The 27,331-nt window shown below is 44.3% G+C and overlaps 1 protein-coding gene across 1 annotated transcript; it reads right to left on the reverse strand.

Annotated features, from left to right (window-relative positions):
• Positions 1-7,800: 7,800 nt before the first annotated feature.
• Positions 7,801-20,930, reverse strand: PDIA4 (protein disulfide isomerase family A member 4). Its single transcript, XM_074893566.1, has 10 exons — positions 20,695-20,930; positions 15,535-15,709; positions 13,547-13,752; positions 12,748-12,886; positions 12,028-12,233; positions 11,187-11,345; positions 9,898-10,049; positions 9,367-9,523; positions 9,039-9,272; positions 7,801-8,467 (listed from the first exon to the last, which is right to left on the reverse strand). The coding sequence occupies exons 1-10, from the start codon at positions 20,789-20,791 to the stop codon at positions 8,052-8,054; spliced, it is 1,941 nt and encodes a 646-aa protein (XP_074749667.1). The 5' UTR covers positions 20,792-20,930; the 3' UTR covers positions 7,801-8,051.
• Positions 20,931-27,331: the final 6,401 nt, after the last annotated feature.

Consider the following 27,331-nt stretch of genomic DNA (forward strand, 5'->3'; position numbering starts at 1 on the left):
TATATATCCATAGTTCAACAGGATCCCCTCAGGCTGAAGTACTGTATGTCTGATGAAGGTTGACTATTTCTACAATTCTCAGCAAAACAAGCTGCATCGTTAGGAAAAAAGCCCAACCAAACACCAAATTGCTTGTGCCACTGAACCTGTTGTCACATCACCGTAATTAAAGAGAGACTTTTTGATCCTTACCTGTCTTTTGGACAGCTTCCAGTATGAGGAAGTGCCCCCCTTGCACCCACTGCTGTGTCGCTATAGAAAACAGCGTGCTTCAAGGATCTCGTTAATACTTGTAATGCATCTTGGAAGGGAAAGAATGAAAAACAAAGCCCACTGTGACTTTTTTTTATTTAAAACGTGACTTTTCTATTTAAAGAGCAGCTGGTTTGTCCAAATGGAACATTACAAGTGATCTCAGAAAAATAAAAAGAGGCAGGCAGATTAGTAAGGCCACTTTCATTTCGATGGACCAGTTAGTACACCAATAAAGACCTCTCTCAATTTGCATCTGCTGTAGTTATCTGCTCTGTTCCTGCTCTGTCAGGCTGTTGAAAGGATCTTGAACAAAGCTTAACCCACCTGGCACTAGGCCCTCTGTGAAGATCTGCTGGCTGGGAAGAGCTATAGCTTACTTACACTAGTGGAGTTTGACTGGTTACCCTTTAGTTGTTAGATCATCTTGAGACTGTAAAAGACCAAAACCAACTCAAAGCACAAAAGAACCACCAAACCCCACATTAAAATACATGTCCAAAGGCATTAGCAAAAGTAACATATGAAATATTTCACGTGGCAAGTAAATGCAGAACCACCTTCCTTACTCAAAGCAGTACTACTTTCAAGAGGTACATTCCATTTCCTGGATGCATTCTGTGGTTCAGAAATCAGTATTAGTGTAGCATCAGGACTTTGGTTGTGGAACTTTGTATTTAACCTATGTACCTGTTCCAAAAAGACAAGTTATTAGGCTGAATATGGAAAGTAAACAGCTGAAAATCTGGGGCTTGATATGTACAGCGATCAGAATAGGTGAGTAAATCATCCTGTCTAGCCTTGATTTCTTTGACTTTAAGGAAAATTGAGTTAACATTTGCTTTTTTTCTGAGCCCACCTTCTGCTGTATTTTCTTTTCCTCTGCATCTGTCATTCTGAGCAGCAATTTACCTGGCTGCATTGCAGAACGACTCTCCCCCACTATAAGGCAAGACATACTGAATTTCAGGAAGGGTTCTGTAATTCAGACAAAGCAAGTAGGAGGGCATTAATCAAGACTGACAAGTGTTACCTTTCACTATGAAGAAACAACTGGCTGTTCAAAACCCCAGCATATGGAAATCCATCAGAGGATTGGGTTACTGATTGTGATAACAGTTTTCTTTGCATGATTGGATTAAATATAGCTTTAACAAAAAGGTAAAGGAGATAATCAAGCCACACATGCTTGGGATTTGAAAAAAAAAACACACAACGCATTTCAGAAACTGGAATTTCAATTTTTCTAATGTAAGGATTCATGGTAATTCACAGAGCAAATTTCTTCCTCGCTATATGTGGAAATTAAACTGGAGAATGCCCATGTCCTTCCAGACCCAAGTAGTCTCACACAGCCTCTGCAAAGACGTGATCATTTAGATTTCACGGTGTGTTTCTGGTTGTGGAGCTTGCCCGGACATTCAGGAATGGATGAGCAGAAACAGAAAGCAATGCTGCAAAGGGTCAGCTAACGGCACAGTGGCTTCATATAAAGCCAGCTGTTCACAGCACAAACTCCTGCACTAACATTAACATGACATCACTCTGCGGCCACTGAGAGCAACCTCCAGAGAAGCTGACAGAAAACAAGATGACTTGTGAGCTCTGTGAGTCTGGGCGTGGATGTCAAGACAGGCCACGCGTGCCAGGAAAGTTTGGCTGCATGGCTTCGTGCAACCTACCACGAGCCCAGGCAGGAAAGGAAGGGGAGCCCTCCCCTGGAACTGCACTGCAGTGATGTGCAGCGATTCCTGTGACACCTCTCTACTTCAAGGTGTACAGCACTACTACCAGCTGTAGCCCCAGAAATGCCTGGCAACTGAGGCAAGATGCTACAGCATTTCAGCACCGTCAGCTAGGGTTGCTCAGAGATCCCTGCTCTGCACTGAAAAAGGGACTTGTGCCACTTAAGGACAGCAAACCAAAGCCAAACTGCTTTGCAAACACAAGGCTCTGCACCAGTTGGACTAAGTGGATTACACACTTGTTTGCACAGGGCTTGATGTACTCACTAACCCCCATCAAGGGCTGAGTGTACAGACTGCAATACTCAATCTGATCCTCGACCATTTCCAACGCAGGCTGTGGGCAAAGCGCCTTCTGGGGCATGGACAGTCTGCAGCGGCTTCTTCTGCCTACTGTAGAAGAAAGGACCCAAGTCTGACCTCTACACTTAATGCTACTTTCTGAAAAGCCTCTAACCTGTATCATATATTCTTATTCATGTTCTACTTTTCAGAAGCCTGTTTCCTCAGTGCATAGCCTCATGTACAAGAGGACAGATAAGCTGTGGAGTAGTCTCCAGCTCTGCAGAGCCTTGCTTGCTACCAGTCAAATCCTGAGCCACACGCAGGCATCACCATAATTAACAGTTTTGAAGTATAAAATTGTTTAGAGTAGAAACCAAGTAATAACCTCAATTGCAAAGAGACATGTCCCTCTACTGTCAACAATCTCTTCCAGTCCCAGAAAAGACGGCACTTAATGCAGTATCAAGATCCCAGGCCAGTATTTGCTGTCACCTTGACTGTTGCACAGACACAGTACAAACTCCCTCAAGGAGCACGAGCTGCGCTAGAGTTGCTGCCTACCTTATTCCTTGACCCTTCAGGGAAAGGAAGTGGCCCTGAAGAAGTCTCAAGTCTGACTGCTTAGAGATATACTACAGTTTACAGAAAAATGTTTGTTTTCTAGAGGATGTGTGGGAGATATTTACGCCAGGCCAGGCTCCTTGGAGCCTACCCAGGAACCATTATTACTACACAAATCAGTCCTGTGCTGAAGCATAAGCTGCAGGCTGTCTCCCACCTGGAACTATAATGAGAAATGATGCCATATGCTCATGCAGCTGTGGGTAAGAGCAAGTGAGGGGAGCTCCCTTGTTCTTCTGCACTGTATGCTTTTTTCTTCAGTAAGAAAGGAACACCAAGGCTAATCAGCAGCACTTAGGTATGACTTTAATGGAGTTTAAGATGCTTAGGAAAGCATCCTAAGGCACCAGGAAGGGAAAAGCAGACACGCATAATGCATTTAACAAATTCCAAAAGATGTTAGGACCTGTTCCCCTTAAAAGGCATCAATCTCATTAATACCTCTTTTCAGGTAGAGAACTTTAACTCTCTACAGAGAGATAACTGACCTAATGATATCGCCATCCCAGTGAGTTTCACAGAAAGGTGACATGGTGTTGATCGTGCAAACAGCAGGGGACAGGACACTGGAGCTAAGGAAAGCAGATTGCTTTCCAGTATGACTTTGCCCAAAGTTGAGAGGCCACAGTATCCTCATCTTGCTGGGAAGCCATCAAGATAAATACATCCATTATGAGGTACAGGTGTCAAGGTGCGTGACACAGCCACGGACTTGCAGGAAACGCGGCCGGGTGACCCAAGTGTAAGGACGGATCAAATCCTCGTTCCCTCTACTGCTCATAACCCCAACCCATAACCTACTTGGGCTACGCTGCCTGGCCCTTGCAACTCACAGCTGTCAAGAAACTAAGTTAGCAATGCTACAACTAGTGTATTCCTGTGACAGATGCACTCAACTCCCCACCCCTTAACCAAACCAGCAGCGGTTTGGTACAGGCTCCAAAGGAGGTAAAGGCCGGAGCCGGGCCAAGAACTCCTCTAGGAAACCCACAGAGGAGCAGAGCAACAAGGATTCTCACGCATACCTCTTGTTGTATGCAATTTGACTATGAGCCAAGCACTTTATCCCATAAATATGACAGCCTATGTGAGCCTCCTTTGAGCTCTCCCTCACTGCTAGGCAGCGTGGCTGCACGGCGGTGATCTCCCCTTGAGCTGGGATGACTCTCAAGATTGCTCCTCAAGGCAGAGAGATCTTTTACCAATGACAGATCGCTGGATGAGCCCAATTTGAGTTCTCCCTGGACAGCAACGGGACTGCACACCAGGCAACTCTCCCCTTGCACAGGGAGATCTCTCAGTGTTAAGATATATTAATCATTTAGCTTAAGTTTTAAATAGAATGAATCACTTAAGAGTTATAACGTTGTGTGATTTAGTATGCCATTTGCTTAACTCTACTTAGTATGAGCAGCTAGACTTGAAACCTTAAGTGGAAATTTACAGCTTGTGGCTTAGATTTACTGAATGTGTTCCTACTTAGTCAAAAAAGGGCTCCAGAGCCAGCATAAATCAGGAGATAAGGAGGCTTCAAGGCTACAACCATCAACAGCACCTGCAGCTTGACAAGACAACAAACAGCCTGTCCAAAGACAGTGAAGGAATCCAACGAGGTGTCAGAAGCAGCTCAGACCAGAATCACCACTGGAAAGAAAGGCATGTGGAAGGGGCATGGAGAGTGTGTGAGGGGCGGGTGAACAGCCTGTAAGGGTGTAATTGCCCAGAGATTTCTTTCTTTGGGTTGGGCCCCTCTTCAGAGGCACCAGCTGAAGCTGACTCTGCTGCTCTACCACTCTATTAATAAAATCTGATGCCTGAGAGTCTTTTCAGGAAACCTTGAACTTCAGAGCAAACTGACACCAGACGCCTGGACTGAAGGGTTCAAACTTTGGGGTGAACTAACACCGGACACCCAGATGGAAGGCAGGCGAATTGGGAATAAGCATGACGAAACTCTGAAACCTTAGCTAAGTGATATAAAGAATTGGGTGTGCACATATAAACCTTTAGCCATCAACACATATAATCCTTTAGACATAAACTGTTGACCAAGTCTGGGACTAGGAGTGGATCCAGCTGCACCCAGGCTCTGTCAGGAGTTTTGGGGGTCCATTCTGGACCTTGTGACTCAACAGGAGGTTTTCCTTACCCTTTGTATCTCTTAGACATAAACCGCTGACGAAGTCTGGGACTAAGTCTGGAGCCAGCCACACTTAGGCTTCATCAGGGGCTTGGGGGGTCCATTCTGAACCTCATGACTCAACAGGAGGGTCTCCCTCACCTTTTTGCACCCTCCAATCTCTGTGTAAGTCATTCTAAAATGATTTTAGCTCTATTTTCCTTTGTATGTTTCCTCATGCAGTAAGTAATAGAGTGAACCTTGCCGTCCAACTCTGTTAAGTTGCTTTAAGTGATCATAAATCAGGATCCGTGACAAATTGGCAGGATCATAAAACACCCAACTGCGACAATCCCTCTTCCATATTCAGCTCGGACTTAAGCACTGATGCTGCAGAAGAAAATTCCAGTCTTTGAGCATAGCCCTGAACTAACCATGTACCAGGCTGCCTCCACCTGCGGAGGCAAGGAAGAGGAAGACAGCAGGAGCGCCATGCAAGACACCTTGGACACTCCCCTGGGCCTTGTCCCTTTTATTGCCACAAAGGCTCCCAGCAGGCAGGAGAGGTTGTTTTCCACCCAGAGTGGTGTTAGCTCCTACTGGGAAGAAGTCTACAATAGAAACAGTACAGCACTGGCAATCACAATGTTAGTAAGCAAGCAACTGCACAAAGAGGGGCAACAAACTCTTGTAAAACTTACTATCCCGAGAAGAACGGAGCTTCACTCAGCCCTGACTGTAGTCCTCACCACCAATAAGGGACTTTTCACCCTCCCTTCTACATGTTCCATATTTATCCATATCCTGCTGTTGGTTAGACATTATCTGTTTTGGAATAAATCCCTATAAGCCTGCAACTAACTAATAAGCAGGAGCAGTTTAGTTCCCTGCAGTATTAAGTGAGGTATGTGCTTCAGGATAGAAACTGAACTATGTTTATGCACTGATTTTAGAAGTCTGTGCCTACTTCTTTGAAGAACTGAGTTCATCTCAACTTACAGACAGGTCAGAACTTGCTACTCAGCTTATGGATACTCTCTAAAGCTGCAAAGAGTCACCTCTAGTGTAAGGTGGTGCTCGGCTAAGTCTGATCTCAGTCCTGTTGCCTGTGCACAGACATTTATCACAGATCACGGCCTCTGAAGGCTCTACAGGAAAGCTGCAAACAGAAATGGCAAGTGATGGGAAGATAATACACTTAGTAAAAAAAGTCTTGTAGGTGAAATATTGCCTAAGCTTAACAGATATCTGTACATTTAAGGAGAGTCGAGAAAAAGCCCTCTACTATATAAAGAGGAGATTGACAGTGCCAGGGCCCTGAAGTGAATTATGACACTGTTTTAACACAAAGCAGCAATTGAGATCTGATCCTGAATAGTTGCTTAGCACTTCCCAGCTTTTGCTGATAAACAACAGGAGATGAATAGCATTCAAGCACATCCCAGCACTCTGTGGAGATTTGATACCGTCCCCTTCATCCATAATCTGCTGGTGAGCTTCATTCACTAGCATCGGCTAAATTGTCAATTAAGAGAAAGCCTTCACGCAGTCTCATACACCTCTGCAAGAATAATTTGCTACTCACGCTTTGCTGTGTAGGTTGTTAACAGTCAGTGAAGAACAGTCCCCTCTTAAGGCAGCCGGGAGGCACGTCCCTTCAATAGGGATGCAAGGTGCAGTAGGAAAGGATAAGGATTATGTACCCTCTTGCAGGCCCTTTTGGGTCCTTGGACTATACTTAACAGCCCCTTCCTGGACATGGGTTTACCCTCGCTACACAGAAGACTGCATCTCCCCAGAAGAAAAAAAAAAAAACACAAAAAAACAAAACAAAAAAAAAAAACCCAAAACATTGGGTGGTGGGGTTTTAGATTTGCACACCCTCCAAAAACTAATACAGCAAGGAAATGCTGAAGGAAGACTGATGATATCGGTCTTTTGCTGCTAGGAGGGAATCACTACCCGTAAAATCAAATCTGTATCAGAACTGCCTCAGTGACACTTAAGTCGCACACACCGCGGCAACACAGCTTTAAGAGGCAGACGGTGCTTCTGGAGTATATACCCCAACACAGCCCATAAGTTTACAGGCGTATCTAAACTGGGACATTCAAGATCAAAATCCACTTTTAAACACACATACTGCCAAGCGGAGCACAAAGTAGATGCGATCAACCTTTGTAACTGCAGTAACCACCACAGGAATAAAGTCCACCAGGTTTCAGTCTGCTTCCCCAAAGAAAAATCCCTACCAAACTTTCCTCTCTGCAAAAGGAAAGGAGATGGCAACACACAGATTTGATATCAGAAACCAAGCATTACCACCCACTAGATGCTCCTTCCACCACACTCCAGTTCGTCCAAAACATACTTGGGAAGACTAAGATATAAATGGGTCAATACAGACTAGTAAAGAGAAGTAAAACTTGCTATTTTAGCATCACCCTCTCTACAGAGGGGCACAAAGCAAAAGCAGACAGGTCTAGAACACATTTAGTTAGCAAGTCACTGTGTCTTATCTCAACAGGACTGAATAATTCGCCCATACTTTAGAAAACTCACATTCTTACCCTCAGCAACGAATACAGTGATATAGTCATGTGAATAAGTATACAGAAATATAACAGAAGAGAGACTGGCTCAAAATACTGCTCCCCTCAGTAACCATACCAACAAATGACAATGAAAACTGTTCAGCAAAGGGATCTGGTTCTTTCTTTTCAGTAATATCTTTTAACTTTAAAAAGTTGCATTGGAGTCAAATAATCAAGCTCAAGATAGTCACAAAAAATAGAGGATGTATTTTTCTCCAAAGATCAAAACCATAACTAACGCAAGACATTCATATCAGAGAAGTTCAGTGTCCAGAAAAACTTTTCTGCCATATAAAAAAAAAGATACTGCAATTGCTTTACTGCTCAAGAATTTCCTTGCTCAAACTGCTTAATTCTTCTCTCATGGAAGTTTTGTCAGTAACTTGCTTTTAACTACAATGTACAAACAATTTTTCTTCACCACCCTCATCCTACCTAAAGCTCTTCTTTTGTTCTGGAGAGTTTTGTCGCATGCTCCTCTATAAACTTGCTCAAATGCTCTAAATCTCTGTCCCCACCTTCAAATTTAATAGGGTTGTTCTTCCTGTCCCTCAGAGCAAAGTAGATCGTGGGGAATCCCTCCACTTTGTAGTGGTCACTCGTCACGTCGTTGGCAGTAGCATCCATCTTGGCTATGACTAGATTTTTCTCATTCTTGTATTTTTTGCCTAGCTCGGTATACACTGGTTCTAGTTGCTTGCAGTGTCCGCACCACGGGGCATAGAACTCTATGAGAACATCATTCTTTGGATCCATTACTATGGTATCAAAAGTTTTACCCACTACCACTTTCACAGGCCCTTTGTTATTTTTTGGCACTGGCTGGGACTTCACAATAGGCTTCAGTTTTCCTAGAAGGAAGCAAAACACACGTTCTTGTTAGAATGCAGTAAGAGCAATCCTTATGATCTCCCCCAAGACGAAAGGGCACACAAACATCCTCCTGTCAGGGAAAAGCATCACACCAGTAAATGAACTTACATTTACATGAAACATAGGCTCTTGCTGGTGGCATTTCAGCACAATCACCTTGTGAAATACAGGCAGCAATTTGTTTCACAATTCCCTAGAACCTTTCCTCCATCTTTTTATGGCTGTCCATCCACAACGTAGTAGACAGCGATTTATGATACTAGTCCCAAATATGAGCAATCAACTCATGCTTCAAAGCCGCACAAATGTTTTAGGCTTGCCAAACATGCTTAGTTTTAGAATACAGCTAGATGCCACAGCATAATCCAAGCAAAGTTAATGAACTGAGATTAAAAAATAAAGGCAAGAAACATCCAAAAGCTTTAAGCCCCAGAGCACTGTGAGGTTGCACATGTAACTTTATCATAGACATTGCCTCAGCAAAAACTCTTGGAAAACGAAGGGGAAACAAAGAAAATGGCTTAGAGAACCCTGTTTTAGAAACTGCACCTTTTTTGAATGCCTGCACAAACTGCCTGAGTACATCAGAGTCAAACTCTTCTGGCTCCATTGCATATTTCTTGCCATGTTCATCCAGAATGGCAACATTGACATCCTCTCCACTCTCAAGCAGGCCCAAGTCTTTTATTTCAGAAGAATAGTCCTCCTCATCAGAAACAGCAAACACGTATTCAGGGAAGTCTTTGGCCACTTCCAGGACTTTGCCTCTCCAGTACTGCGTAGCTGAAAAACCAGAACACAACAGGATTAGTAATTTCTAGTTACTTACTGCTGGCTTCCTCCCAAAGTGGAGAAAAGGTAATCTCAGCTAACTTACCAACACGATAGTCGAAACTAAAGTCTACAGAATAATAGACAACCACTAGAGGACGCTTAGCATATCTTTTACCATCATTGGAAGGCTTGCGATGGCCAACTAGAGGTAAAGCATATTTTAGCACATGCTCTTTAATCTCTGATCCATCTGTAGAGTCCTGTTTAAAAAAATTGGGAAAAAAAGTTCAGACAAATGCATTCAAGCGGCACTTCTGTTACACACTACTGAAAAGTAATACTGATGCATGCATGAATGAGAAAGAAGGGCATGCTATAAACACTACTGTCACCATATTCTTCAAGTCCTTAAACACTAAAGATAATTTACTATTCTACTCAAACTGAATATTGTAATGGTAAATTATTATTTGAATACGTAACCTCTGGCTTAATTTCATAAAGCTTTCTTGAACAAAGCAATACAATTTCAAGTGACAAATGAGTAACAGGAAGATGCCAACTCCTTGTGTACACAAAGAAAGAGAACCTTCAATCTGCATACAAACTTTCTAGCTTTGGACCAGCTACTTACTTTAAGATCCAAAACATGCATCTTGGCCTCGTGCTTTGACTGAAATTTTTCTGGCTGCATGACAACCAGTTTTCCTGGAGATGCTTTCAATAGTTTTGCAATCTCATTGCTGAAGGTGTGGTGGAACTTGTAATCTTCTCTTAAACCGTTAGCTGAAAAATTAAGGTCAGGGAGAAGGAAGAGTCATCAAGTGACCTGACAGCCTCTGACTGAAATCTGGAGACTGCACTGCATGGAAACTCTCTTCCCATTCTCGATGGGACATGGAACAACCCAGAGTCTTAGAGAACAGCTCTCATCCAGGGGTGGAGCAGCACGTGAAAATACATACAATTTGAGTAGCACTGTTTGAGTGCTGTTCAACAACCCACCTACGTGAGTTATTCTCCATAATCAAAAGCCTTGAACAGCTTCCAAAACATATATGGAGAAACACCTATTTGTTTATCAATCTCCTACCTCTTGGCTTCCCTCCAGATAACAGAAAGCAGAGCTGGAAAGGAACTCACAAGGTCACCTAGTCAATCTAGTTGCTTTGGGGAACAATTCTGTATCTTGCCAGGCTGGAGCAACCACATCAGCTCCTAATCCAACTATAAATGATGGCAGCCCCAGAAACAGGCATAGCCAGGGGGGAGAAGAATTGCCCACGCTGCTCTCAAGGCTCTGGTAGAAACCAAGAGTGGCTGCGAGTGGTTCAATCGTGTGAGACACAGAGATTGATTAAAGGGACCGAGCACTTCAAGAGCCTAGCTGCTTCTGCACGGTAGCAAATATCATTAACAGGACCGTCAATGTGTCACCCCAATGGGGTTTTTTAAGAATAAACATTGCCAGGAATGGTCTAGCTTAATTGATCCAGAGGTGGATGAGGATTCTTTCTCCAGGCCATCCCACCCTAAATAAATTTGGCAGAGCCCAGCCTCTGGAACTGTCAGATGTGAAACAAGCAATAGCAGATAGCAAAGCTAGCAAGGCTTTAAGCCAAGAAGTTGTGATTTGTTCCTAGGCTAGGCATTTTCCCGCCTCTCTAGTCTGTATGTTTTTAGGGACACAATACCAAGAGGAGGTACCTCCTGTGACTGGCTGATAACTTGAGTTAGAGCTTCAAAATCTAGTGTGAGCTTTTTCCTCAAGTACAAGTAGATCACCCTTTGATCTTCCTCTTAATTCTTCTCCAACCTCCCCCCCAAACTAAGACCAGAAATAAAGGATCTCTCCATGACCAAAGTCCCAGGCAGAATCTCAACAAAACATACATTTCATTAATATTTTAAAACATTCTTTACCTGCTTCCTGATAGAGCTGATAGGCTTTGTCATTCTCTCCACTAAAGACACCAATGATGATGACATCATCCCCATCCCTCAGAAATTCCTGTACCTGCTTGGTACCCTGAATCTGTTTGGACGGAGGACCAGCCTGTTCAATCATGTAGTCAACAATACCTGCAAGACAAATGTGACCCCAAAGTTGCTTAGAACATTTACTGAACTGAAAGGTTCAGGCATTCTCCCTGTGACATTGTTTAACACCGCATTTCCCATGGACACCTTTCTTTCTGTGCAGCCTTACCACCCACAATAGCCAGAAGACCAAATAAGTAAGACCTCAATCCAAGTTTTTAAAGCTGCAGTTCTGGATATTCTCTTCAGGTTGGTTTCAGAAGAGGTGACCAAGCACGAGTTCCATGAGTATCAGCTGATCTTTAAAGTAACCTCCTTTCTGAAATTCCAGACCCTTCACTGTCTGCTGACCCTGCTATAAGCCAAAGTTCTACATGGATAGTCTTAAGTCTTCCCTCTTCTAAAACCTAATATTAAGCACTTTGCCAGTCCTTATGGTGCACTCCAGTCCAATTAAAGGCTGCCCATTTACTCATACTGCCACTGCTTCACCATGTGTATTTAACTTACTTTGTATTAAAAGGAGCTTATAGTTCCACCATAAGATGTTACAAAGATTAGGTACAAATTTATACTGCTGGCCTATGTAGGTATGAGAGCAGAGTTTTTCAGGTTTACCCAACTGCCATTGCTATGATGCTAACAAGTCTGCAAATCCTATAGATACAGCAAAACATTTGTGGTCAAGCCCTCAGAAAATAAGAAAAAGCAGAAGCTGCGATACCATATTTTTCCCGAGGACCACTGTAGTCATACGGTTTGCCCTTGCGGAAGATTTTCAGAGTTGGGTAGCCAGAAACATCAAACTTCTTTGCAAGCTCAGTTTCAGCAGTGGCATCGACTTTAGCCAGGGGGATAGGAGGTGTGCGCTTGCTGAGCTCCTGGGCAGCCTTCTCGTATTCTGGAGCAAGCCTTTTGCAGTGTCCACACCTAAAGAAGGAGATCAGAGGGTAGTTTTTACAAGCCACCAGTCCTGCTACCTCTGAAGTTGAAGAGTTAAATCTTCCAGAATGGAGAAAGTAGAAATGGGGTTATTCAATCTCTAGAGAACACTTCAGCCCAGGAAGACTTGTCTCTCTAACCTGAAGCCAGCCTCTATGTCTGGCCCCATGTTACTACAGGTAGTTTCATTTTTAGAGGCCATTTTTAAATTAAGGACCAACTCCCTTTGGTCTTCAGTATCTCCCAACGTGTTTCCAAATTAGTACATATGGAAAATCTTCAGTGAAGTTTTGGAGACCACCCCTTGCTGAGACACAGATCCAGTCTAGTCTTCAAGTGATTTGTGTGAACCTACGTCCACGTTAGAACTAAGGTGAATCACAGCTACACCCCTGCACAAGGCAAGCCTCTTTCAACAAGGCATAACAACAGAAAACAGGTTCCCCAAGCATGTCTGGGCCAGCTGTGCTAGGGAAGTACCAGTGACTGACTTCTTGCTTACCATGGAGCATAGAACTCCACCAGGATTATGTCAGCACCATTCACGACATCATCAAAATTATCCTGGGTCAATACCAGGGTTGCTTCTGGTGGAGGGGTCCAACTGGGGTCAGAAACCTCCTTGACTTTGGCCACAATTGCTGAAATACAGTTCAACAGCTCAATTAGCAAGCTTGCATTATTATACCAGTAGCATATCCAATGTTGGTATCAAGAATTTAAAATCAGAATAGCAAGCATGGTCCTGGACCAAACATAGTCAAGCTTACATGAGAACACTTTCTTAATCAAGCTCCTTTATGCTTTACTTCATTGTTGGTATTGCCAAGGTCTTTAATATTCTCTTCGCTCCATAGAGTATCTTATTTATGCAGAGCACAGACCTGTACTTTGCAGCACCTTAGCACATGAATTCCATCTCAAAACAGACAGAAAAGGTAGTTTTTGCCCTCCGACTGAGCTGGACACATTCATTAAGCAAGAAACAAGTGGTTTTATATACAGTCAGTGTACAGACCAGACATTTGTTATTAGCTGATTCTTCAGCAAGCATGAGACTACCTCCTATTCTAGTCAAGTCATATTTCTAGAAAGCTTCCGTCAGTAACAGCATCACCCACTACCTGCAAAACTGTCCTTTAGCATGCAGCCGATTGAGAAGACAGGCAAAATTTTAGCCTTCATAATATTATTCTGCTTAAGTAACTTGAGATCAAAGTCCTTCAAAACAGTCGCATGAAGAAACAAGAGCATATACTTTCTTGCTTTGCTACAGAGAATTGCAAAGGACTGGTGCTTACCATCTTCTGTCCGAGAACCATCATAGTCAACAGGTTGGCCTTTTTTCAGGATTTTGATGGTCGGGTAGCCACTGACGTCAAAACGACTTGCTAGGGAAGTGGCTGCAGTAGCATCTACTTTGGCAACTGGAATAGGAGGGTCATTTTCCTTCAGAGTTTTGGCTATCTTTTCATATTCAGGAGCAAACTGCTTGCAATGCCCACACCTGTCGGAGGAAGAGTCAAGCAGTTACATAAATGCACAACAGACCCACAGGAGCATTTTGCTACTCTACATTTCCAGGATGACTTCTGATAGGTGTTCACAACCTCACCATAAGAATGTTTGTCTTGCTATCTTTTCAGATGAGAGAGAGAGAGAGAGAGAGTAACTGTAACTAACGTGCTGCTTGTTCAAATCCCAACCTCTTCTATTTTTCCCCCCTCTTCATTCAAAAGGCAACAGAGTTCCTTATGTTTTCTAAAGCCACTGTAAAAAAAATGTAACAATTCCTTTTACAACAAAATTGCAAACCTTGTCCTGTGCTGCTTCTTCCCTGCCCCCACAAATATAATCTAACTCAGACTTCAGCTTCTCCCTAATCTAGATTCACCTTCTCTACCCAGCATTCTAAATTGAACTAAAAAGAAAAATGAACCAGTAGTTAAGGTGGCCTAATGAAATCTCACATCCACCATGGTATCACAGCACCTGCTCTCTCTCTCTCTGGACACACCAGAACTCTTTGGGAAGAACAGAGAGGCTGCTGCTGCAACAGCTGACATGACAGAGGATAGCAGTGTAAGAAAGGCTGAATAAAGCTTGACAAGCTGAAGATGAAACCAGGAAAATGAAGGGGGGAAAAAAAAAAAAAGGAAAAGTAGTGTGTAGCAGATAGGCTGTACTCCTTAGCCTCTCAACTGGCAGGAGGGGGAGTAAAAAAAAAAGAGAAGAGGTGTTTAGTCTGTGATAACCACGCATCCTTCTGTTTGACTAAATTCAGCTTCATGTTCAGTTTTCATGCAGGCAAGCTACAGCTGCAGAAGTTGTACCTACAACCAAGCAGGGATGGGATTGTCTGTAATGAGAGTAGCAGTTAAAAGGCAACTCCACCTCAAGCAAGATCATGTTCCCACCTCTATTCAAAGACTAGAAAAGGACAAATAAGTAAGTTGTCTTTAGATCACTAAGCCACAAAGGAAAAGAGGTTCTGGCTGCAACACTAACTCAGCAGCTTGACTACAAATATATCCTACTCTTGTTTTCCTCCACTAACCATCCCTACTATTTTTGTCCATAAGAATGCAAGAAAAGATACATTCTGGCCTAAATTCTCTGTCTCGGTTATAGGCAGGTAAATCCATTGTAGCTCCCTGAACACACTGGTGTTACTGAGAACCCTGGTATGCCAGCAGAATTATCATCATTAGGTAGATATAGGAAACACTGTTTAAATTGATAATACAAATGAGCTATGTCCTTACTCACACCACACTCTTCTGGCATGGACAGAGATTTGAACTAGAGAAGGAAAACCTCCTAGCAATTCCCCTGCTAGGGAAGTCTCCTCCATCTAGATGAGGAATTGCACAAGTTCTCAGTGGGCCAGCACAAGGACATGACAGCAGGCTGCAAGACCACACTGCATGACTTTTCTGGGGCTCGCTGGGACCATTTCTGTTCCGTGACAGGCACAGACCAGGGATGGCACCAGGGCTGTGCTTCCCTTAGCACGGGATGCCTCAGCATGACCCACATCTGTGGAAAAGAGCAGGCTGTTGTCTGTTGCATGGTACAGGGGCAGGGAAAAGGGTACTTCCACACCACCAGAACTGTCTCCCACCCTAGACTACGGCAGAGGCCAGTGCTTCTCCTGCAGACAAGCTACTACTACGTCACCTTTAAAACTGCAACCCAAGCTTGCTTTTTAGGAGTGTGTCCTGTCAAGGGAGCCCCCAACAGCCACCCCAGCCAGCACCTAAGGAGGTACCGCAGGCTGCGAACCCACCATGGTGCATAGAACTCCAGCAGCACAGTGTCCTTGTCTTCAGTAAAGCTGTCAAAGTTTGCATCGTTCAAGACTAATACACCATTTTCTTCTTTAACTGCAGAATCATCATCCTCGTCTTCGTCATCTTCATCATCATCATCGCCATCATCGTCAGCTTCTTTTGTAACAGATTCTAGAAAAATAAAAATGCAATAGTGATTAGATTGTATCAAGTTTAACATTAAAATAACGCTACCAGGTTAAAGATGGATTAAGTATATCCTGTGGTCAAAAAAAAAAAAAAAGCATCAACACACAGTAGTTCCTGCTCCACATACACAACAACAGCTACTTTAATTTGCAAAGAGTCTGGACGCAGATGTTTCACCATCTCATTTTTGTCCACACCATACCAGCTAACAACATCAATATTTCAGTAAAGCGTCAACATGTATTTTGCACTTCAGGGCAAACTAACAAAACAGACATGAGAATTAACACATACTGAGCCTATGTGACAAGTCGCTACTAGGGTACGTTGGGTATCTTGTTGAAACGGGGGAAGCAAGACATGTTTTGCTGCGCTTTTGAGCTCCCAGATGATACCCAAATTGGAACAGAAGCCCTCCATCGTGCAGCAGAACAGCTGTCCTTCAAGCGCTGCAACTTGTGGTTGAAACATGAGGTGTCTTGTACCAAGAAAGCAGATGTTATCTATTCACAAAGCTTCCCTTTTACCCCTACTACACCTGTAACACTACTATGTTCTGCCTGTCTAAAAGTCTAATAAACAGACAAGGCTTGCTACAAACTCAAATACTATCATTTCGCTACTACCAAGGTGGTTTAGAGGCAGCACTTCAAAACTATGCTTCTGTTCCTGACTGCTCAATCCCACCCCTGCCACCTCAACGTATCTTGCTTTCCGTTACAGTGATGTTTCAGGCCTGCAATTCGTTGAAGAGACTTTCCACTCACAGGAGCATCACTCTGCTCTGGATCAGCACCAGGTTGCAGAACGAGTGTAAAATCAAATAAGGAAATGACTGTCACAGGAGTCCCGTGAAAACTCATTCCTATGCACTTGGCAGATGCAAAGTACTCTTCTAAAATAAATGGAGTGAAACCTTCTTTCAAAGAACTTTGAGGGAGGCTTATGATTTAAAGAGGCCAAAACTGCTGGTCCAGAACAGGCCTTTCAAGAAGAGATCAGATTTGCAGAATTACTGAAGCAAAGTTAGCACATGAAACCTGAAGCCAGGACATTTCAACCGGTTCAATCTTTGCTGGCTTGAAGTTTGAGATGGTTTCTTTAATATTCGATCTTTCACATGTTCTTTTAAACTTTTTTTTTTTTTAAACTGCCATCATTCAAGGCAAGCAGACCTTCCTGAATGACTTTAAAGGAATTTCAGTCACAGAACAAATAATGAAAATACCTCATCCCAAAAGAAAACTGTACAACAATGAAGCTAAGGTTCTTTCAACCACTGGGAGTTCCAGGATTAAGAAAAAAAAAAAAAAAAAAAAAGAAAAATATTAAGGTTTCTTGTTCAGAAATATTCTCCATTTAACTTTAATTGGCTTTTGACAGGAGTTACTGCAGTAGGACTGCAAATCATGTACATGCAAGTTACTTATTCAGAACAAGAATTCTGAAAATACTCTGATTTCACCTGGAATTTGAAAGTTAAGAATGATAAATCTGTAGTATCCAGGTATGAAAAAGTGGAAAAACCAAACCCCACTATTCTCAGACCAACAGCAGACCACAGGAACAAGCTAACTGTGGACAAAATCATGCTACTAAATTGCAATAGCTATTTTTCTGTTAGGAGAAGGTATTAAAAAAATAAGTCTATATGCTCTCAGAAAACAATATGAACTCCTGGAGAAAATGAGTTAATTTTAATTAGAACCCAACTTTATATACCACCACAAATTTAAAGCTTCTGATGAGGGGAGAGATCACAGGAGATCATTTATCACAGAACAGTAGTTACCTGGATTAAGTTTCTTTAATTCATCTGATCTATGGAGCAGCTAAAAGCACTATTTGCAAGTGGACAATGCCTCCTGTGTCGCCGCCTCTGAGCACCTGCAGTGAAAGGGCTGAACTGTCAAGCACCCTTGAAGCAAAACTATGGCAGTCCTGTACCTACAGGACTGCCCTGGTGAAAAGGCACATTTTCAGGGGGTTTCAGCAGTCAAAACTTCTGTTTACACGCATGCCCGGCAGTTCTGAGGGCTGTGTTTCACTGCAGGACATTCATGGTCGGTCTGTGCCTGAATTCCCAGCAAGTTGCACGATGTCCACTGCTTTTCCAAGCAAATCGCTTCAGACTTGATTTTCCCTGACACAAAGGAATTTGAGCAAAACTAGCCGGCCACTTCTGCTCGTGCACCTCTGAAACGACCAGATTGCGACTCTCATTCCTGCTTACTATGCTAACTACACACCCCCAACAGAGAAAAAGACCCCCGCAGCTACTGGGGCAGAGGCTCATGGTTTAGAAAGCCCAGAACCAAGTATCACCTACGAAATCATCCTGCACAAGCGTAAAATGTTACCACTAGATCTAAACTGAAATAATTTTTTATCTTTCCCTGCAAGTGGCTGTATAGCCTGCCAATAGAAAACTTCTTTGACAGCAATACATTGTCCGGGGCGCTATATACACCACCCACTTCCTCCTCGGAGATGAGGGCAGGACAGGAGCACTTAACAGCAAGACTCCAGCTTTTCCCAACTGGCTTAAGGAGGGCATGTATTTCCACCAAAAAAAAAAAAAAAAAAATTCACCACACCTATGAATTGGTCCTTAAGAGTGCAAACTCATCGTCTGAGGTCTCCAGCCTCACCAATACCTAGGGTTATCACAGCTACCTCTAACATCCCCTTTAGCACTGGGACTGAAAGACCTGCTTCAAGGACCTGACCAAGTAGGGGAGAAGTAAGCAGGACTTTTATCATTAAGAGCAAGAAACTTTCCTCTGCATTAATGATTTACAATTTGAAGAGAACAGATTCAGGTGTCACAGTTAGACTCATCCTGTAATGGCAGAAATAGCTAATAAATATTTGCATAAGACAGCTCATGAAAATAAAATAGCCACACCCGAACTGAAGTGCCTTTGTTTCTTAAATCTACTTGCAAAGCAGGTGGACAAACCAACAAGTGAGAGCTGTGGCTAAACCTGCCCTCCAGTAAAATACGGACGACTCCCTTTTACCTCAACAAAGCACTTCCACAAATTTCAACATACAAGTGAAAAAACATGATGAAGATGGCACTCATTTTAAGGCTTCAGGTGCATGATGCTGGCCGGCAGGCTTTCTTCAGGATGACAGCTACTCTAACCGAAATGAATTCCTACAGTAACTTCACTGAACTTTCACCATTTATTCTAAGTCTGGCCTAGTAGCTTTTTCTTATGTAGGGTGAATCCCACATGAAAAAGCTGCATCCAGACATCAGTGACTTCGGGGTTCTGCCTGAAAGTTTCCTTTTGAGGAGGACACTGCAGTCTGTTCCGCAATTGGATGAGCTCAGTTTTCAGAAACCCAGAAGTCAAGACTCAAAATCTGTTGCCAGGGCGTTCAAAAGCCTTTTTATGAAAGCAGTCTTCCTCAAGGTTATCTACAGTGGATCTTCTACAAGATCCCTCCTTTTCCTTCATCAGGATGCAAAGGGTGTAACAGTCATGCTCTAGGCTTATCTTGCTGTGAGCATATTTGCCTCACTGTCCTAGCCAAACTTCACTTCCAAAATCACACAGTGCAACAAGCCTGGCTTCATCTGTTTTTTTCATCTACTGAACAATCAACTTACATAAAGTCACTTGCCTGTTGCAAAGTAAATTTATTCCACTTCATACAGGTCTGCATTTCAAGGGCAAAAATGGAAATCCTTAACTACATGCCTTTTTAAAGCAAAGGCTTGGTAGAACCTAGTTCATGATTTATATACAGCTTTGAGATACACAACAGAAATAGGAAAACTATTCAAGCGGTGCAATGGATTAGTGCTCAACTTGCACAGAGGAGGAAATACTTTCACCGCTGTGCATCTCTGATCCTGAGAACTCATATAATGAGAGGAACAGCACACGTGGGAAACACTGATGGGTGCTCGGCCCACGAGAAGCTGAGCTACTGTTGTCAGACACAGGGCCCAGGCTTCGCTGTAACATCACAGGTTCTTCATCCTCTGAAGGTAGTAGGGGAAATCAGTGCTAGGCTTTGTCACATGCTACAAAGCGGTAAGTGTTCTAGCTAAAAGCAGAGAAACAGACATAATACGTGTATTTCAGCTTAGAATTAAAAGAAAAGCTTCACAGGAAGATTCTGTATCTTACTTCAGATGCTATATCCTACAAAAAACGCCACCCAAATCTCTTGATCCTTATTCTACAGATCATACAGTCAGTCACACAGATAAGGTACCTGATATAAATGTGTTTCTTGAAGTTTCTGGGCCTGTTCACTGAGCAAGAATTTGCAGGACAGGAGTTCAGGAGGTTCTCCATAACCTGGTCTCCCTGAACAGCCTCTAATACTTAACATACAGCAGTGTAGGAAATATGAAAGGTGTAGGATTTCTCAAAATCCACGTGAAAGGTACTTAAAATCTAAAAAGAAGCACCTTCAAACGCCTGCCTGCTACGTAGAGGTACTAAACTTAATAAGTCAGAGCAGTTTTGTTTCAGCTAATTTTGGAAAGGTCAAGACAGGCATCAGTGAAATTCAAAGACAATGGGAAGAAACACCAAGAAACTAGCAACGCACGGCCTTCCTTCTGGGAGGAGATATACAGGCAGTTTGAAACGAACGCACAGATCTCCTGAACTAAGGGGTAAGGAAAAGAGTGCACCGTCGGATAATGAAATTGCAAATGTACTGACAATTTAAAAGTCAGTAATTACCAACACGGCTAATTGCTAGCTTTTAATTCCGTGTTTAGAAGAGGCGAGGCAGAGCTGCCGCACAGCGAAGGAGAAACGACCAGCGCTGTGACAGGCAGGCTCTCCGAGACACCAAGGCCTTCAGGGAGGGGGGATCAGCGCCCTGCCCCCACCGGCTCTGCCCAGAGGCCTGCGGGGAACCAGCCGGCCGCGGCCCGCCCCTTCGGCCCCCCGCGGCGCCTCGCAGGGCCCCCGCCAGCCCCCCGCGCTCACCTCCGTCCTCCTCCTCGGCCGCCGCGCCCCGCGCCAGGAGGGCGATCTGGGCCAGCCCCAGCAGCAGCACCAGCACCCACAGCCCGCTCGGCCTCATCCCGCCGCCCGCCCGCCGCTCCTCAGGCCGCTCCGGCCGCCCCTTCCGAGCGCGAGCGGCCGCAGCCGAGGGCGCGCGGAAAATTAGACGCTTGCCCTGAGGTGCCTCTCCCCCATTGGCTGCCAGGGGTGCCAACCAACCGCCGGCTGCCACGCGGGTCAGGCGCAGCCGCCCTCGGAGCCGTGCGGGGAAGGGGATAGGGGGGAGCGCCCGCCCCCACGGGCGAAAAGCCACATCGCCCTTCGGGATTGGCGGGCTGCCGCCAGGGGGCGGGCACAAGGCGGGGGCAGCCTGTAAGGGCACGTCGCGTCTGCAGGGGGCGGGGCTTCCCCTGCGCGGGGGGCAAGCGCGACCGGCCGCCATTGGGGGCTCGCGGTGGCGGAGGCTCCCTGAGTTGTTTTTATTGTTTAAGTAACTTAGTGCCGCGTACTAAAGTGTTTGACGGTGTTCGGGGGCTCCCGCGGATGGGGCGCAGCCAGCCCATCCGTAATGCCGTAATGAACGACCGTAAGCAAAGGCGTTACAGGCCTTGGGGAGATTAAAAGTGCGTGCAGACGCCTGTTTGAATGCCTTATGCTTAACTTTTTCTATTTCCAAAAAGCTGTGGTGAAATCGGAGTCTTTTAGCAAGGTTATAAGAGAGCAGTAATTTGCCGAGTCAGGTTTTTCTGAGTGTATTGGCTGCCTACTCTTAAACAAACCCACAAACATAAACCTTTGGATAAGTGATCCTTCCCCTTTCCACTTCCTGACATAGCTATGGCACTTTTTTTTTTTTTTTTTTGTAATTGTCATGGTTTGAGCTCCGAGGGCAACTGAGCACCGTGCAGAAGCTCACTCCCCCCTTCCTCACCAGCGTTGAGAAGGAGGGAAGCAAAAGACGCAGGAACTTGAGATAAGGACTGGAAGGGATGATCTCATCCTTTAAGGCACAGGCAAAAGACTTGTTAGGGGAAGAAAAAAACAACATAAATTTAATACAGACACTACCAACACCACCTGGCTGCCTTTTTGCCTTCTGGTGGTTCACCCTCCCCTTTTCCAGGCGGCTGTGGGCAGGGCACGGGGTATATGAGCCAGAGCCTCGCATCAGGGAGCTCATCCTGCTCCTGGATTTCTCTAGTGTAAGTGTTTTCCTGTTCCTTCAGTTGGTTACAGCTTTTGAACCCTCTAACCTGTTTGGGTAGATGTGTTTTGATATTAAGAGGATAGGGCTGAAGGAAGAGCTTTAGGACCAGTCAATGTTCAGCAGCATATAGAGTAGAAAGTACACTTGTATGCAGCTTTTTTTTCAGGTCAGTCATTTTTTTTAATTGAGCGTTCAAGGGTGGAAAGGTGGTTTAAGAGGATGTTTTGGGGTTTTTTTAATTCTAGGTACATAGCATTGTCCTGGGGTTCTTGACTTTATTGAAGGTGGAACCTTGTCTTTTTCACCAGTTTTACTGCATACTATGTAAATTGCTGATATAATTTCTCCTAATAGGATTGATAGTAAAATTAGCTAGCCAGGGTTATGGTGAGAATCTTGTATGCGTCTATACAGAGTTTTGGCATTTCTCTCGAAAGTGTCAGGGATGTTAACACACAGCATTTTTCAGGGTGTGGGACAGCTCATCGCCTTCCCCAGTTGCCCACAGACTACCAATGTTGTCCCTAAAACCTTTGCAGCTTGTGGCGGGCCCTTCGTAGATTATAAGCATTAGGACTTCACTTATTTTGTAGGGCTGTAGCAGAGCCCAGAGTCTGTGGGAAGGTGCCTGCAGAATGCTGGGTGTGGCACAGAAGAATAGTTCCCAAGGAGTGGCCAGTGTAGGGGGTTCAGGGGTGCTAACACAGGGAAGGAGCTGTCAGGAAGCAGTGGGGTTCCTTCCCTGACAGTTCAGGAAAAGAGAAGGGGTGTGTAAAGTTTTGAGACTGGGGAATGGCAACACAGTACATGAAAGGCAGGAAACAATTAAAAAATAGGGATAAGAAGCATGACAAAGGTAGGCATAGGAAGAAAATATAAAAAGTGATGAGGTACAGGACAGACAGGAAACAACTAAAAACAGAGAGAGCAAACTAGAAAAACTAAAAGTATATATAGAAGCAACATTTTAAAAGCCAAGGGATTAAGAGACAAAAGAATTAAGCAATATTGATAGCAAATGAAAACACAGACATAGAAAATCTGAAAAGCAAGGGCACTAAGGAAAGATGAGAAATAAAGACATTGAAGGGAAAAAAGCAGGCATAGAACTTCTAAAAGCAAGTGGGCTTAGGGAAATAAAGGGAAAAAACTAAAAAACTAGGGACAGCAAACTAGAAGAGATAAAGAAAATTTTAAAAGTGAGGGTGCCAAGGAAAGAGAAGAAATAATTAAAAAACAGCAAAGGGAATAAAAGTACACATAGAAAGAACACGCAAAAAGCGATAAGCATTAGGGAAATAAAGGACAAAATTATGAAAGAGGGACAGCAAACTAAAACAAAGATGTAGAAAGCAATTTTCAACAGCAACAGCACTGAGAAAACCCAATAAATTATTAAAAGATAGTGAAATAAAGACAGTGAATGGGATAAAAGTAGGCAGAAAATTTTAAAGAAATGGAAATTAAGGAAATAAGTAAAAAATCAAAAAGTAGTGATGGCGAACTGAAATGGAGATGTAGAAAAAAAAATCTGGAAAGCAATGGCAAAAAGCAAGAAAAGAAATAATTTTTAAAAGCCAGAGAAGGAAAAAAAGCAGGCATAGAAAAAACTTATAAAAAGCAAGGGGGATTAGGGAAATAAAGGGAAAAACTAAAAAATAGGGACAGCAAACTAAAACAGATGCACAGAATATTGAAAAATCAAGGGTGCTAAGGAAAGAGAAGAAGTAATTAGAAAATAAAGGAAGACAAAGACAGCAAATGGGGTAAAAGTAGACAGAACATTTTAAATGCAATGGTGATTAAGGAAATGAGGAAAAAAATAAAAAAGAGCAATGGTGAACTAAAATGGAAATGTAGAAAAATATTTTAAAAGTGATGCCACTAAAAACCCTAAAAAATAAAGACGGAGAAGGAGATAGAAGTAGAAAATGTTAGATGCCAAGGGATTAAGAGAGGAAAGAACTAAAAAGTAGAGTCAGCATAACAAAAGGCAGACGTAGGCACTAAGGAAGGAAGAAAAAACTTTAAAAAGACCACAAAGGGAATAAAAGTAGGCATAGAAAGAGCATTTTAAAAGTGAGGGGGATAGGAAAATAAAGGGGAAAAATAGGGACAGCAAACTAAAACAGATGTGGAAAGAAAATTTAAAAAGCAAAGGCACTAAGGAAGGAAAAATAATTTAAAAAGAAAGCAAGCTAAATAAAGACAGCGAACAAGATGAATGTAGAAAATTTTAAAAGTGACAGGGATTGGGGAAATAAAGGAGGGGAGGAAAAATGAAAAATAGACACAGCAAACTAAAATGAAGACTAAGAAAACAAATCTAAAAAGCAACCACACTAGGGAAGGAGAATAAATAATTAAAAAATAAAGACAGTGAATGGGATAGAAGTAGACAGAAAATTTGAAAAGCAACAGTGATTAAGGAAGTAGGGAAAAAATTAAAAAGTAGCAACAGTGAACAAAAAGAGACGTAGAGAGGGCATTAAGGAAAGACAAGAACTAATTAAAAAGACTTTGAATGGAGAAAGATAGGCATGGAAAGAACATTTTAAAAGCAATACATAGAAGGGAAATAAAGGAAAAAATTATGACATAGGGACAGTGAACTAGAACAGAGATGTAGGACGAAAATTTAAAAACTGACAACACTAAGGAAATACAAGAAATCATTTTTTAAAAATAGCAAATGGAATAAAATTAGGCAAAGAAAGAAAATTTAAACCCAGTGAGCATTAGGGAAATTAAAAAAATATGAGTAAAAAAGAGTATCTAAAAAGTGAGGGTGCAAAGGAAATACATGAAATAATTAAAAAAAATAAAGGTAGACAATGACAGCAAATGGGATAAAAGTAGACAGAAGATATAAAACCAAATGCAGGTTAAGGAAATAAGAAAAAATTAAAAAGTAGCAAAGCCGAACTGAAATGAAGACATAGAAAGGAACTAAAAAGTGATGCAACAGAAGAACTAATTAAAGACAGCAAAGGGAATAAAAGTAGGCATAGAAAGAAATTTAAAAAGATTTAAAAGAGATAAGCATTAGGGAAATAAAGAGGAAAAACTGCAAAATAGGGACAGCAAACTAAAAGATGTATAATGAGAATTTAAAAAGTGAGGGCACTAAGGACAGATGGAGGATGAAAAAATAAGGCGGGAGAGGTAGCAGGACAAAAGCACAGAGAAAAAGGGAGCACTAGAAGAAGAGAGGAAGAGGGAGCAGGAGAGAAGAATAGAGAGAAGAGGTATAGGGAAGCAAAAAATGAAAAAAATTAGCAGCAGCATGGAAAAGAGAGGGGCCAGGAGAGGGGCAGGAAGGGACCAGGACGCACAAGAGGGATGACAGGGCCCCAAGGGCCCGGGACTTAACCACAGCTCTCGCTCTTGGCGCTGCCGGGAGAATTTGACAGGTCAGATGTTTCTCTCTCCTCCCTTCCTCCTTCCCTTCTTCTGTAACTCCAGTCACTTGGCTGCCTTCCACCTAAAGGAATAGATGGGGGCATCCCGGCTCTTAGGAGACGAGGCTTCCCACACGCTGGCGCAGCACACGGCCGTACCACGCGTTGGGTGACCCGTGCAGACCCTGCAGGGCACGCTGGCGGGCTGGCCTGCTGCGGACTACAGAGAGGGATCCTTCCCCACCCCGAGGGGCAGGCTCTCTCTTGCCTGCAGCAGGAGGTGGCTGCCGGCCAGATAGCCTTCAATTTTTCTTTTTTTTTAGTCTTTCTCTGGCCTCTCCAGCTTCAGCCACCACAGCTCCTGTCCACTGTCCATAGCCAGTAAGTGCTCCGCCTGTTCCTTTTCAACCCCATGCTGTGAGAAGCTCGAGGCCAGGCAGAGACAACCCATGCAAGCCTGAGGTGGGTGCAGTCAACAGCACACCCGGGGGAGGAATGGACAAGCGCATCCTCAGTGAAGCTTCTGGGAGATGGAAAAGAAGAAGCAGTGACCGTTGTGACCATAGACAGCCTCTGGCCGGAGCCTGTCCTTCCACAGGGGCTTCTGGAGACGCATCGAGGGCCAGTTGCCACAGTCACAACAGGGCTTGGGGGTGGCCTGAAGCTATGGGACAGGCTTCGGGGGAGATGCTGGAGCTGGGGGCAGCTGCACAGGGCTGGGAGAGGCTAAGAGGGAGCTCTGGCGAGTTGGGGAGGCACCCAGGCACCCAAATCCTTCCCTTCTTCCCTTCCACCAGCTCTCAGGTGGGGCTGCCTGCCACAGAGGAGGGCTTGCCACTACCCATCCCACCACCCCCAGGGCGGCCAGGAGACACCCCCACACCTGCCAAAGGGGCTCTCTTGCCTCACTGGTGGTCCTGGCCCTCCCTGACCACCAGGAATCGCACTCAGCAAGCCGCCATACGGCAGCAAGCCTTGCAGCCTGTGCAAATGTTTCTCATCAAACACAGGGACCCCTAATCACAAGCTCCATTGGGTAAACCTGGTACTTTGTGGATCTATTGTGTAAGCCTGATAGGATCCAGGCCTTGCTAACGCCTTCACCATTGAAGAGGAGATAAAAGATTGGTAAGAGGGGTCTGGCCCCAGAAGGTGCCAGAGGCTGAATGATTGCCCGAGAAGCATGAAGTCTAGGAAAATCTGTGGAAACCAGGGGAGAAGTAAAGGCAGCAGGGGGAGATCACGACCACCGTCTCAATAAAGACCAAAAAAACTTGTCCCCCCACACTTGCAAGGAGCACGTGTGCTAATTTACACAGCAAGCGAGGCTAATTTAAATATAACTAACCAATACCAGGTGGAATGGTAATTACAGACCAATGAGTGTAAACGCAGATAGGTTTTTACTAATCATGTAATAGGATAAATAGGCTGTAGCTCCTTTGTGCGGTGCGCCAGCTTTGTGGAATTACCCCCTAGCACGGTGGAATAAAACTGACCTCTCGGCGCTGTGTGCGAGATCGGCTTTTGCACCTCGGGTGACAAACCCCGTTTGAGGGACAAGGGTTTCGCCCTCGAGGGACAGCAGTGCCGGCGCTGCCGTCCCGCGCTTTGCGCGCCCCCCCCGACACCGCGCACCTGGGGCGGCGGCGTTTCCTTACCGGGAGGCAGCACCCCCCGGGTACCGCAGCATCGCACCGCCGGTACCGGAGACGCTACGGTGCCACGCTGCGCTGCGCTCGCCTGAGGGCAGCGGTGAGGGCGCGCGCCCCACCACGCATGCGCGGCGGGACCGCTCCTGGGCTGGCGGGCGGCGCGCCACGGCGCATGCGCGCTGGAGGCACGGCCACGCCGCTGTTCGGGGAGCAGGCGGAAGCCCCCAGGAAACCGGCGACAAAACTACCGCTTCGGGCCACGCCGGTAGCGAGGGCTCCGCCATGCCGTGCGCGCCCGAGAGCGGTGCAGCTGCTCGGCAGCCATGTCCTCAAAAACTACAGCTCCCGGCATGCCC

Source organism: Strix uralensis, chromosome 1 (genome assembly GCF_047716275.1).
Source record: "Strix uralensis isolate ZFMK-TIS-50842 chromosome 1, bStrUra1, whole genome shotgun sequence".
Taxonomy (NCBI): domain Eukaryota; kingdom Metazoa; phylum Chordata; class Aves; order Strigiformes; family Strigidae; genus Strix; species Strix uralensis.